The sequence below is a fragment of the Rhinopithecus roxellana genome, chromosome 12 (assembly GCF_007565055.1).
Source record: "Rhinopithecus roxellana isolate Shanxi Qingling chromosome 12, ASM756505v1, whole genome shotgun sequence".
Classification (NCBI taxonomy): domain Eukaryota; kingdom Metazoa; phylum Chordata; class Mammalia; order Primates; family Cercopithecidae; genus Rhinopithecus; species Rhinopithecus roxellana.
The window spans coordinates 118957739-118970771 of record NC_044560.1 but is presented as its reverse complement, the minus strand read 5'-3'; the positions used below and the strand labels follow the sequence as shown (position 1 = coordinate 118970771).

Sequence of the window (13033 nt, the reverse complement as noted above, 5' to 3'; positions counted from 1 at the left end):
GGAGTGTCTTCCCATTTTCCCACCCCAAGTGGAGTCGTTGTTATAGGAGATGAGTGGCCAGTTAGTGTCTGCATTGCCAGGTCTACTGAGATGGAATTCTAGTATGGTAGTTGCCTTCTTTTTTTTTTTTTTTTTTTTTTGAGACAGGGTCTTGCCATGTTGCTCAGGCTGGTCTTGAACTCCCATGCTCAAGCAATCCGCCTGCCTAGAGCTCCCAAACTGCTGGGATTACAGGAGTGAGCCACCATGCCTAACTGCCTGTCTTTGTTGTCCAGACATACACCAAGGAGTAGGTAGAATCTTAATATTTAAGACAGTCACAGACAGCGTATGTCCCGGTACTACAGGAAGCCCTCTTGCAAGCTTGTTTGGAGGTTCTGGTAGGGGTGCACAGCTTCTCTTCTGACCGTGCCTGAAGAACAGTCGTCTTCTATGGGGGAAGGTTGTCATCACCTTTGACCCAGGGCAGAGCTTCAGAACGGACGCACATGGAGCAGTGAGGGAGGAAGCGGACACCCGCCCAGCCGACCAGATCAGCCAATAGCCCTGGCGATCAGTGGGATGACAGACATCACAGCCAGCTTGCCCTCACGTCCTGGAAGCACTCTTTCTGCATAATGTCTTTTCATTCTCATCACAACCCAGGAAAGGTTTACAAGTGAGAAAACTGGACAAAACAGTGTTCCCATGTGTTATGTGACTTTTCCAAAAGTGACAGATCTGACTCCAAACCAGTTCTACTGTACTCATTGATGGGGTCTCCACCCTCCTCTGGGGGGGATGCTTAGGAAAAACTAAATATATTCCCTATTAGGTATCTAGTAATTAGCGTTTGTTTCTGATGATTGTTATCTTCTCCCGTTACTTTTGAGTTCAATCAACTTCTGTTACATTGATTTCTGTTTTGTTCACGTTTGTTCTTTGTGTTGGTAATTCTAATTTGAGACCTTAGTTCATATCCCCGCATGCTTGAGGGTATTTTATTTGGTTTGGAATTGCTTGCTGTGTTTTTTGTTTTTTTTGTGTGTGTGTTTTTGTTTCTTGTTTTTTGTTTTTTGTTTTTGAGATGGTGTCTTGCTCTGTTGCCCAGGTTGGAGTGCAGTGGCTTGATCTCGGTTCACTGCAACCTCCGCCTCCCGGGTTCAAACGATTCTCCTGCCTCAGCCTCCCAAGCAGTTGGGATTACAGGCATGCGCCACGACACCCAGCTAATTTTTGTATTTTTTGTAGAGACGGGATGTCACCATGTTGGTCAGGTTGGTCTCGAACTCCTGACCTCAGGTGATCCGCCCGCCTCGGCCTCCCAGAGTGCTGGGATGACAGGTGTGAGCCACTGCGCCTGGCAGTTTTCTTTATCTGTGTGGTTTGTGTCTTTGACTTCTCTGCTGATTCATGTTCTATGTTGGCGGATGAAAAAATGACCAAGTCGATGTCTGAACTGAGGGTTTCTCACTTGAGACGCTGAGGTCCTAAATGTTATATTTCATCTCTAAGATATGACAGTTTTTTTTTTGTTTTTTTTTTTGAGATGGAGTCTCACCCTGTCACCCAGGCTGGAGTGCAGTGGTGTGGTCTCAGCTCACTGCAACCTCCGCCTCCCTGGTTCATGCCATTCTCCTGCCTCAGCCTCCCGAGTAGCTGGGACTACAGGCGCCACCACCACACCCGGCTAATTTTTTGTGTTTTTAGTAGAGACGGGGTTTCACCGTGTTAGCCAGGATGGTCTCGATCTCCTGACCTCGTGATCCACCCGTCTCGGCCTCCCAAAGTGCTGGCATTACAGGCGTGAGCCTCCACGCCCGGCCGACACGAATATTTTTAAGGTGACCTTTTCATTGTAAGAGAATGAGAGTAAGCCACTGAGTGCTGTCACCTGAGTTGCTGGAAATAGGGGTCAAAGGCTTCATTTTTCTTGCCTTTAATAAAAAAAAACTTTAACATATAGATTTTATCTTTTATTAATTATATCTTTGATGCCTACATTTCTGGTACATCGTAGATATGCCACAAATAATGATAAATCACTGGGTTTTGGTTTTTGTTTTTCTGTTTTTTTGAGACAGAGTCTCACTTTGTCACCCAAGCTGGAGTGCAGTGGTGCGATCTTGGCTCACTGCAACCTCCGCCTCCTGGGTTCAAGCGATTCTCCTGCCTCAGTCTCCCGAGTAACTGAGACTAAGGCACTCACCACCACGCCCGGCTAATTTTTCTATTTCTAGTAGAGACGGGGTTTCACCCCTTTGGCCAGGATGGTTTCGATCTCTTGACCTCGCGATCCACCCACCTCGGCCTCCCAAAGTGTTGGGATTACAGGTGCGAATCATCAGTTTTAAATAACCTTGCTTATGAATTTTGTCTCAAAAAACCTTGGATGTCAGCAAATGTTTATTATGGGTAAATATAGAAAGTGAATACTATAATGATAAATACATTCAATTAAATAGCACGGGGTTTTGCCAGGCACGGTGGCTCACGCCTGTAATCCCAGCACTTTGGGAGGCCGAGGTGGGCTGATCATCTGAGGTCAGGAGTTTGAGACCAGGCCAACATGGTGAGACCCTGTCTCTACTAAAAATACAAAAATTACCCATGCGTAGCGGCACACACCTGTAATCCCAGCTGGTCGGGAGGCTGAGGCATGAGAATCACTAGAACCTGGGAGGCAGAAGTTGCAGTGAGCCAAGATCACACCACTGCACTCTAGCCTGGGCCACACAATGAGACTCTGTCTCAAAAATTATATATATATATATTTTTTAATAAATAGCATAGGGTTTTATGATGAAAAATGTGCATGAATTTAGAAAGATGTCCATAATATATTATTCTGTCAAAAACCATGTTTGAAAATAGTATATGCAGTATAATTCTACTATAGAGAGAAAAATCGGGCAGAAGAAAAATACAGAGTAATGCAGACACAGATTAAGCTATGAGCCATGACTACATACATCAATGGAATTTTTAGAATGACTTGATTTCCTTTCTGTTTATCTGCATGTTTTTTTTTTTTTAATTTAATTTTTTGATAGAGATAGAGTCTCACCATGTTGGCCAAGCTGGTCTCGGACTCCTGGCCTCAAGTGCTCCTCCTGCCTCAGCACTCCCAAAACGCTGGGATTACAGGCATGAGCCACCGTGCCTAGCATGCATGTTTTAAATTCGAGACAGTTGTACAATATTGACTTTGTACGAAGACAGTCACTGCCCAGAGACTTAAATAACTCCTGTGCGGTGATGTTAAAGGGATATAGTGGAGAATAAAGTGGATGCTGTTCCCTCCTGTGGTGTCCACAGTCAGTGTGCAAGGAGAACAAAGACCATCGGTGGAACCGTCCTTGCCTTTGTGAGCGACCATAGGGCCCCTTTGCAGTCTACTTCCTTTCAGTCCCTTCCCCAGACCCAAGATTTTTCTGAAATTTGAAAACTCAGATTATAAACAGGATTTTAATTCTTCTCCCTTCCCCATTTCTCATCACTCATCAGATAAACTTTGCATAAAATATGCATTTTGTGTCTGGGCGTGGTAGCTCACGCCTGTAATCCCAGCACTTTGGGAGGCTGAGGCGGGCAGATCACCTGAGGTCAGGAGTTTGAGACCAGCCTGGCCTACGTGGTGAAACCCCGTCTCTACTAAAAATACAAGAATTAGCCCGGCGTGGTGGCATGCACCTGTAATCCCAGCTACTCGGGAGGCTAAGGCAGGAGAATCACATGAACCCAGGAGGCAGAGGTTGCAGTGAGCCAAGATGGCACCATCACACTCCAGCCTGGGGGACAAGAGCGAGAGTTCATCTTCAAAATATATATATAATTTGTATATTTACATATATATATGTGTATATATATATATATGTACTTTGCTCATAGGTGACCTGCTATCATCAGTTTAATTAAAGAGAATGCAGAAATTAGGGAAGATTATATAGACAAGACCAATTTTAGAGACAATTGATACAGTAAAATTTTTTTTTGAGACAGAGTCTCAGGCTGTTGCCCAGGCTTGAGTGCAGTGGTGTAATGCTGGCTTATTGCAATCTCTGCCTCTAAGGTTCAAGCAATTCTTGTGCCTCATCTTCCTGAGTAGGTGGCACCACAGGCACGTACCACCACACCCGGCCTAATTTTTTTATTTTTAGTAGAGACAGGGTTTCACCATGTGGGCCAGCCTGGTCTTGAGCTCCTGGCCTCAAGTGATCCATCTACCTCAGCCTCCCAAAGTGCTGGGATTACAGGTGTGAGCCACCACACCCGGCCAAAATTCTTATGTTTCTAAATTTTGGCTTGCTAACAGCTGTCACTGCAAATACCAGAGGCAATCCTGGTTCTTAATCATCAGGATTAAGAGAGACTGCCATCAAAAGACACCGAAGCCATTGTCATTTTAGGAGCATACATGAGCTGCCACTGAAGGATGAAAGGAATAAACTCTTCGTGTCTGTCCTGCTGTATAGAGAAGGCAAAGCTGGCTGAGAATAGAAGGTGGAGTAGGATTTTGTTTCTAATAGTTGGAGTAACACTGGGTGCTTGAACGGAAATGCTCAAATCTCAGTTACTGTAACTGTTGACCAAAATGAAGTGACAGAAAGGCAGGTAAAGGCTGTAAAGACAGGTTGAAAGAATGATGGTTCTGGTGGGGCATGGTGTCTCACGCCTGTAATTCCAGCACTTTGGGAGGCCAAAGTGGGTGGATCGGTTGAGCCCAGGAGGTCGAAACCAGCCTGGACAACATAGTGAAATTCCATGTCTACAAAAAGAAAAAAAAAAAAACCCTACACCAAAAAACAAAAATTAGCCAAGCATGGTGGCACACGCCTATAGTTCCAGCTACTTGGGAGGCTGAGGCAGGAGGATCACTTGAGCCTGGGAGGGGGAGGTTGCAGTGAGCTGACGTTGCGCCACTGCCCTCCAGCCTGGGCGACACAGTGAGATCCTGTCTCAAAAGAAAAAAGAAAGAAATTGATGGTTCAGGGGTGGATTTCCAAAATTGAATACAGCCAGCGTGGGGCAAGAGAAATAACCTAGACCTCATGGCTTCCAGTCCAGCAGACATGGGACGTGCACCTGACCCCTGCTATCTATTCATCAGTCTAAATTAGTCCAGACACATACACTCACACCGTTTTGGAAAGCAGAAAGAGGATGAATTTGAATGAGTTGTTGAGATGAAATGTGCGGGATCGGTAGTCATAGCCTCAGCCCTGACTCCCGGTAGAGCTTCAGCAAATGGTGGTGCTTTTGGATCCTCTACTGGGGAGATGCCACCCCCTCTTCCAGCTTGGAATATAATTCTCCAGCGTTCACACCTCACGGTGGCCATCACTCTATCTAGGTTTCCAGTTTGGTCATGTGTTTCCATGAACATGATTTCAGACAGATTATGGTCCTAACAAAACTAAGTTAGCCAGCCTGGTTATCTCGATATGTACGCCAGTCTGTGTGTGTTCCAAGTGAATCTTTAGGCATCATTCTGCCAACGAAGAGTCAAATTCTGTAATATACTTTAAAAGATTTATTCTGAGCCAAATATGAGTGACCATGGCCTGTGACACAGCCCTCAGGAGGTCCTGAGAACATGTACCCAAGGTAGTTGGAGTGCAGCTTGGTTTTATACTTTTTTTTTTTTTTTTTTTTTTGAGACAGAGTCTTGCTCTGTCACCCAGCCTGGAGTACAATAGCACGATCTCTGCTCCCTGCAACCTCTGCCTCCCAGGTTCAAGTGATGCTTGTGCCTCGGCCTCCTGAGTAGCAGGGATTATAGGCACCCGCCACCACGCCTGGCTAACTTTTGTATTTTTAGTAGAGATGGGGTTTCACCATGTTGGCCAGGCTGGTCTTGAACTCCTGACCTCAGGTGATCCATCTGGCTCAGCCTCCCAAAGTGCTGGGATTACAGGCATGAGCCACTGCGCCCGGCCCTAGTTTTATACATTTTAGGGAGATGTGAGACTTCAATAAGAAATACATTGGTTTGATTCAGAAAGGTGGGACAACTGGAAGCCGGAAGCAGGCTGAGGGGGACGCTTCCAGGTTCTAGATGGGTTTAAAAATTCTTTGGTTGACGGCCGGAGGCGGAGCTTGCAGTGAGCTGAGATCACACCACTGCACTCCAGCCTGGGCGACAGAGCAAGACTCCGTCTCAAAAAATAAAAAGAAAAAATTATCTGGTTGACAACTGGTTGAGTTTATCTAAGACCTGGGATCAAAGAAAAGGAAATGTCTGGATTAAGATAAAGGATTATGGAGATCCACATCCTTACTTGCAGAGGAAGCCTTCAGAGAGAATAGGTTGTAAAATGTTTCTTATCAGACTTAAAGCCTGTGTTTGTGTTAATGGAGAGGTATAACGAAGTATGTCTGACCCCCACTTCCCATCAAGGCATGAATCAGTCTCTCGGGTTAAATTTTAAAAGCACCCTGGCTTCAGATGGCTGGCGAGTATTAGAATTTTATTTTTGGTTTACAGTTCTGAGGAGTATAAAAGAATGAGTGTGTTTTTAACACTCTTATATCCTGTTCTCACAGATAAGCTAAACCCATATAGAAAGCATATGAAGGAAAAATTTCAGCATATATGGGAGAAGGAAACCTGTCTTCAAGTCCCTGAGCATTTCTACAAAGAAACCATGAAAAATGAGTATAAAGAATTGAATGGCGCATATACTGCTGCGGCTAGACTGCACACTGTGGTCCTGGAAGGTTCCGATGGAATTGGAAAGACAACCCTTCTAAGAAAAGTGATGTTGGACTGGGCAGAGGGAAACTTATGGAAGGATAGGTTCACATTTGTGTTTTTCCTCAATGTCTATGAAATGAACGGTGTCACAGAGACCAGCTTACTGGAGCTCCTCTCTAGGGACTGGCCTGAATCTTCAGAGACGATCGAAGACATTTTTTCCCAGCCAGAGAGAATTCTGTTCATCCTGGATGGCTTTGAGCAACTGAAGTTTAACTTGGAGTTTAAGGCTGACTTCAGTGATGATTGGAGGCGGCGGCAGCCAACGCCAATTATCCTGAGCAGTTTGTTGCAAAAAAAGATGCTTCCAGAATCCTCTCTGCTTATTGCATTAGGAAAACTGGCTATGCAAAAACACTATTTTACGTTGCAGCATCCAAAACTCATAAAGCTCTCAGGATTCACTGAATCTGAAAAGAAGTCGTATTTCTCCTACTACTTTGGTGAGAAGAACAAAGCCTTGAAAGTCTTCAATTTTGTGAGAGATAGTGGACCGCTGTTTATCTTGTGCCATAATCCCTTTATATGCTGGTTGGTCTGTACTTGTGTGAAACAGAGGCTAGAGAGGGGAGAAGACCTTGAAATAAACTCCCAAAACACCACCTCTTTATATGCATCCTTCTTAACAAATGTATTCAAAGCAGGAAGTCAGAGTTTTCTGCCTAAGGTGAACAGAGCCCGACTAAAAAACCTGTGTGCTTTGGCTGCAGAGGGAGTGTGGACATACACATTTGTATTTTGCCATGAGGATCTCCGGAGGAATGGGTTATCTGAGTCTGAGGGCTTGATGTGGGTGGGTATGAGACTTCTCCAAAGGAGAGGGGACTGTTTTACCTTCGTCCATCTGTGTATCCAAGAGTTTTGTGCCGCTATGTTTTATTTGCTCAAACGACCCAAAGACGATCCTAACCCGGCCATTGGAAGCATAACTCAGCTTATAAAAGCAAGTATGACTCAGCCTCAAACCCACTTGACCCAGGTGGGGGTATTCACGTTTGGAATTTCAGCAGAAGAAATTGTCAGCATGCTGGAGACATCCTTTGGTTTTCCACTGTCAAAAGACCTACAGCAGGAAATAACCCAATGCCTTAAAAGTTTAAGTCAATGTGAAGCTGATAGGGAAGCCATAGGTTTCCAGGAATTATTCGTTAGTTTATTTGAAACTCAGGAAAAAGAATTTGTAACACAAGTGATGAATTTCTTTGAAGAAGTTTTCATTTATATTGGTAACATACAACATTTGGCAATAGCTTCATTCTGCCTGAAGCATTGTCGACGTTTAACAACACTTCGCATGTGTATGGAGAGTATCTTTCCAGATGACTCAGGATGCGCGTCAGGGTGAGTCCTCTATTAATCCCCTGCCCCACGCACTACGCTTGGAGTTTGCTCTAGTGGCCTGTGGGTGTTTCATGGGCCTTACGCTGCTGTGCTTAAGAGCATGGAGGTTGGAGTCAGAAAGGCTTCCTTTCGAGCCTTGGCACTACCATTTGTCAGCTGTGGGATCATGAGCTGCAACTTCTTGAACTTTTTCCATTTGCATAAAGAGGAATAAAAGTTTTATCAACTTCATAGGACCAATGTGAGGTTAAGAGGCTAGCAGGAGTTTTTTCTTTTTCTTTTTCTTTTTTTTTTTTTTTGAGATGGAGTCTTGCTCTATCGCCCAGGCTGAAGTGCAGTGGTGTGATCTTGGCTCACTGCAACCTCCACCTCCTGGGTTCAAGCAACTCTCCTGCCTCAGCTTCCCAAGTAGCTGGGATTACTGGTGCACGCCACCACGCCTGGCTAGTTTTTGTATTTTTGGTAGAGACAGTTTCACCATGTTAGCCAGGCTGGTCTTGAACTCCTGAACTACTGAACTCAGGTGATCCACCCATCTCAGCCTACCAAAGTGCTAGGATTATAAGCCTGAACCACCACGCCTGGCCTTGCTTGCTTCCTCCCTCCCTCCCTCCCTTCCTTCCTCTTTCTGTTTCTTTTTCTCTTTCTCTTTCTTTTTCCTTTTTTTTCCACCATGTTTATTGTTTTCAGACTGTGCTGCTTCCCCCTCCCTTCATAGCTTGTGCAGTATCCCCTGGTGACCCCACTGGGAGGGGACTCCTGGAAGTTCCTGCCTCGTTTCCTCTGCGTTTTTTCCATACGTCTTTTCCCGCTGCTGATTTTGCCTTGTATTCTTCCGTCGGGTTCACGTTACCGACGTGAACTCACACGTTAGCTCTCAGATACATGCTGCTGTTCGTGATAACGTTTTTGGATACAGTTCCCTGTTCACTGAGGGGTCACCAAATAACCCTTGTCCATAGAACAATCAAGTATTCTCATCTAAAAGAAGAGGAAATGGAAACAGAATAAGGTTGAATAGCTTGGCCAGGGTCACATAGTTACTAAATGTTTACACCAGAGTTTCATTCCAATCAATTACTCTTATCTCAGGATCCACTTTCTTTTTTTTTTATTTCCAACTTTTAAGTTCAGGGGATACATGTGCAGGATGTGCAGGTTTGTGACATAGGTGAACATACGTCATGGTGATTTGCTGCGCAGATCATCCCATCACCCGGGTATTAAGCCCGACATCTCCTAGCTATTCTTCCTGATACTGTCCCTCCTCCCAAGCCCCACACTCCGACAGGCCCCAGTGTGTGTTGTTCCCGTCCCTGTGTCCATGTGTTGTCATCATTTAGCTCCTACTTATAAGTGAGAACATGCGGTATTTGGTTTTCTGTCCCTGCAGTCGTTTGCTAAGGATAATGGCCTCCAGCTCCATCCATGTCCCTGCAAAATACACGATCTTGTTCCTTTTCATGACTGCGTAGTATTCCATGGTGTATATGTACCACATTTTCTTTATCCAGTCTATCACTGATGGGCATTTAGGTTGATTCCATGTCTTTGCTATTGTAAACAGTGCTTTCTTTTTTTTTTTTTTTTTCTGAGACAGGGTCTTGCTCTGTTTCCCTAGCTTAGTGCAGTGGCATGATCATAGCTCACTTTAGTTTTGTACTCCTGGGTTCAAGTGATCCTCCCACCTCAGCCCCCAAATAGCTGGGACTACAGGTGTATGCCATCACACCTGGCTAAGTTTTTAAATTTTTAATAGATAAGGAGTCTTGCTATGTTGCCCAGGTCATCCTCAAACTCCTAAGCTCAAGCGATTCTCTTGCTTTGGCCTCCCAAAGTGCTGGGATTACAGGCTTGAGCCACTCTGCCTGGCCAGGGCCTACTTTCTTTTTTTTTTTTGAGACGGAGTCTTGCTCTGCCACCCAGGCTGGAGTGCAGTGGCCGAATCTCAGCTCACTGCAAGCTCCGCCTCCCGGGTTTACGCCATTCTCCTGCCTCAGCCTCCCGAGTAGCTGGGACTACAGGCACCCGCCTCGTCGCCCGGCTAGTTTTTTGTATTTTTAAGTAGAGACGGGGTTTCACCGTATTAGCCAGGATGATCTCGATCTCCTGACCTCGTGATCCGCCCGTCTCGGCCTCCCAAAGTGCTGGGATTACAGGCTTGAGCCACCGCGCCCGGCCCCTACTTTATAACTATTATGTCATGTTGGCTCAGTTTACCTGGCTGACCTTCTCCCTGTTCAGGCCTGGGTGTCTGTCAGCTTTGAGGGGCTTTGGAAATGGTGTTTGGCCTGTTTTGAGAATGTCTTGAATTGAGTTTAGTCACTGGAGAAACACGATCTTTGTTCTCTCATAGTTACAACGAGAAGCTCATCTACTGGCGAGAGCTTTGCTCAGTGTTCATTACCAACAAGAACTTCCAGATATTAGACATGGAAAACAGCAGCCTCGACGATGCCTCCCTGGCGATTCTTTGCAAAGCGCTGACTCAGCCTGTTTGTAAACTCCGAAAACTCATGTAAGTTTGATGTTAACCTGTCCTTTAAGTAAACGGCAGAGTTTCCTTCTCTCTACTGTGGCCTTTTTGGAAGAAGAACAGTGCATAAATGCAGAGCCGCAATCCAGTGTGTTAAATGCAGTGACATGCACACGTATGTTTATTGCGGCACTATTCACAATAACAAAGACTTAGAACCAACCCAAATGTCCATCAATGATAGACTGGATTAAGAAAATGTGGCACACATACACCATGGAATACTATGCAGTCATAAAAAAGGATGAGTTCATGTCCTTTGTAGGGACGCGGATGAAGCTGGAAGCCATCATTCTGAGCAAATTATCGCAAGGACAGAAAACCAAACACTGCATGTTCTCACTCATAGGTGGGAATTGAACAATGAGAGCACTTGGACACGGGAAGGGGAACATCACACACCAGGGCCTGTCGTGGGGTGGGGAGAGGGAGGAGGGATAGCATTAGGAGATATACCTAATGTAAATGACGAGTTAATGGGTGCAGCACAGCAACATGGCACATGTATATATATGTAACAAACCTTCATGTTGTAAACATGTACCCTAGAACTTAAAGTATTAAAAAAAAAAAATGTAGTGACATGTAAAATGAAATCTAGTTGGAGGGCCTGAGAGTGAGCAGTCCTGGTTAGGGGTGACCTTTGCTTGGTTGTGGATGGATGAAGAATAGATGTTTCTCAGGTGAGAAAGGAAGGGTGCTTGAGGACAGACAGAAAAATAACCTTAAATTTGTAAAAAAAAAAAAAAAAAAAAAAAAAAAAAAAAAAAAAAGAAAAATAATAAAGACAAGCATAATAGGTGGCATTTATGAAACAGAGTGCTGATGTGCAATATTTCCTTCGGTTTCTTTTAATCCTAATAAAGTTTTGTTATTACTTTTATACAAATAATATATGAGAGGATAGAAACAGAGTTGTTCCCTGATATTTTACTTATCTTGATTTGCCTGGGCCATGCTGTTCTCTTTACCCCCATAAGTAAACATTGCTTCCAGGTTAAATTTAAGTCTTTCTTAAGCTTGAAAGGTCATGTCATCACGGAAGACTGTCTGCTCCCAAAGCACCTTATACGTCTTTTTGGTAAGAGTTAGTGCATTGAATTATTAGCCCACATATTTGTGCAGAAAAAAGTTAACATAACAGTCTTCAGACTGCTGTCTCTAGAAAGGTCTGTTTGCTAGGTCGGTCCTCGGCTGACGTCTTGTTTGTTTTGTTGTGTTGTGTTGTTGTTGTTGTTGTTTTGAGATGGAGTTTCGCTCTTATTGCCCAGGCTGGAGTGCAGTGGTGTGATCTCAGCTCACCACAACCTCTGCCTCCCAGGTTCAAGCGATTCTCCTGCCTCAGCCTCCCGAGCAACTGGGATTATAGGCGTGCACCACCACACCCGACTAATTTTTGTATTAGTAGAGATGGAGTTTAACCATGTTGGCCAAGCTGGTCTCGAACTCCTGACTTCGTGGTCCGCCCGCCTCGGCTCCCGAAGTGCTGGGATTACAGGCGTGAGCCACCGCACCCGGCCTGGCTAATATCTGGAAATTGGACTTTGGGAGAGTTTCCATCAACCTAATTGATAAGAATGGTTCACTGTTCCTGAACTGTACCAACACTGTGGTTTATACTGAACGTCTGGTTTCCTTCAGTGACTTTTGAATTTTGGCTCATGCTAGGCAGAAGGTGCCTATATGACAAGCTCCAGTAAAAACCACAGGCATTGAGTCCTTCATGAGCTTCCCTGGTAGATGACGCTTCACATGTGTTCTCACATTTTGTTGCTGGAGGAATTTATTGTGTCCCGGTGATCCCACGGGGAGAGGACTCTTGCAAGCTTGTGTCTCGTTTTCTCTGGATTTTTCCTATGTTCCTTTTCCCCTTGGTGGTTTCTCCTTTGTATCCTTTTGCTGAAATAAATCATAGCCATTGTATGACTGTATTGCAAGTCGTATGAGATCTCCTAGCAAGTCACCAAAGCCAGGAGTGATCTTAGGGAGTGCAGTGTTTCTCTGTTGACTAAACCTCTGTGATGGATGGGGATACCTTCACCCTCATGTCCTCAGCATCTAGAAAAATACAAAGCTTTGTACGGGCTCACTAAACATCCATTGAATGAATGCGTGCTGAAAATAGTGAAGGAACTGACTCATAAAAGAATTTCTAAAGATCCCACATAGATAGTAAAAAGTGGACCTCACTGAACTTTTTTTTTCTGGAAAATATGTTAAAGTAGGGACTAGCTTGATTATAAGGCATGAGCAGTATCTGAATTTCAGTGTGATGTGAGGAATAGTAGCAAGGAAGAGGTGGTTAGTGGTCTTGCAATTAAGACATTTGTCGTTGATTTTTATTGTATAAATTCAGTCTTAAAGCACAAGAAGTCATTGATTTTTAGATGAGATCAATGGCAACGTGAAGTAGAAGAGTA

At 44.5% G+C, this 13033-nt stretch overlaps 1 protein-coding gene across 1 annotated transcript in view; it reads left to right on the top strand.

Moving 5' to 3' along the window:
- NLRP9 (NLR family pyrin domain containing 9) overlaps positions 1-13033 on the top strand; it is a 33888-nt gene that overhangs the window by 530 nt on the left and 20325 nt on the right. The window contains exons 2-3 of the mRNA XM_030942131.1: positions 6526-8077; positions 10434-10595. Of these exons, the coding sequence (XP_030797991.1) occupies positions 6526-8077; positions 10434-10595 (1714 nt within the window). The remainder of the gene's footprint in view (positions 1-6525; positions 8078-10433; positions 10596-13033) is intronic.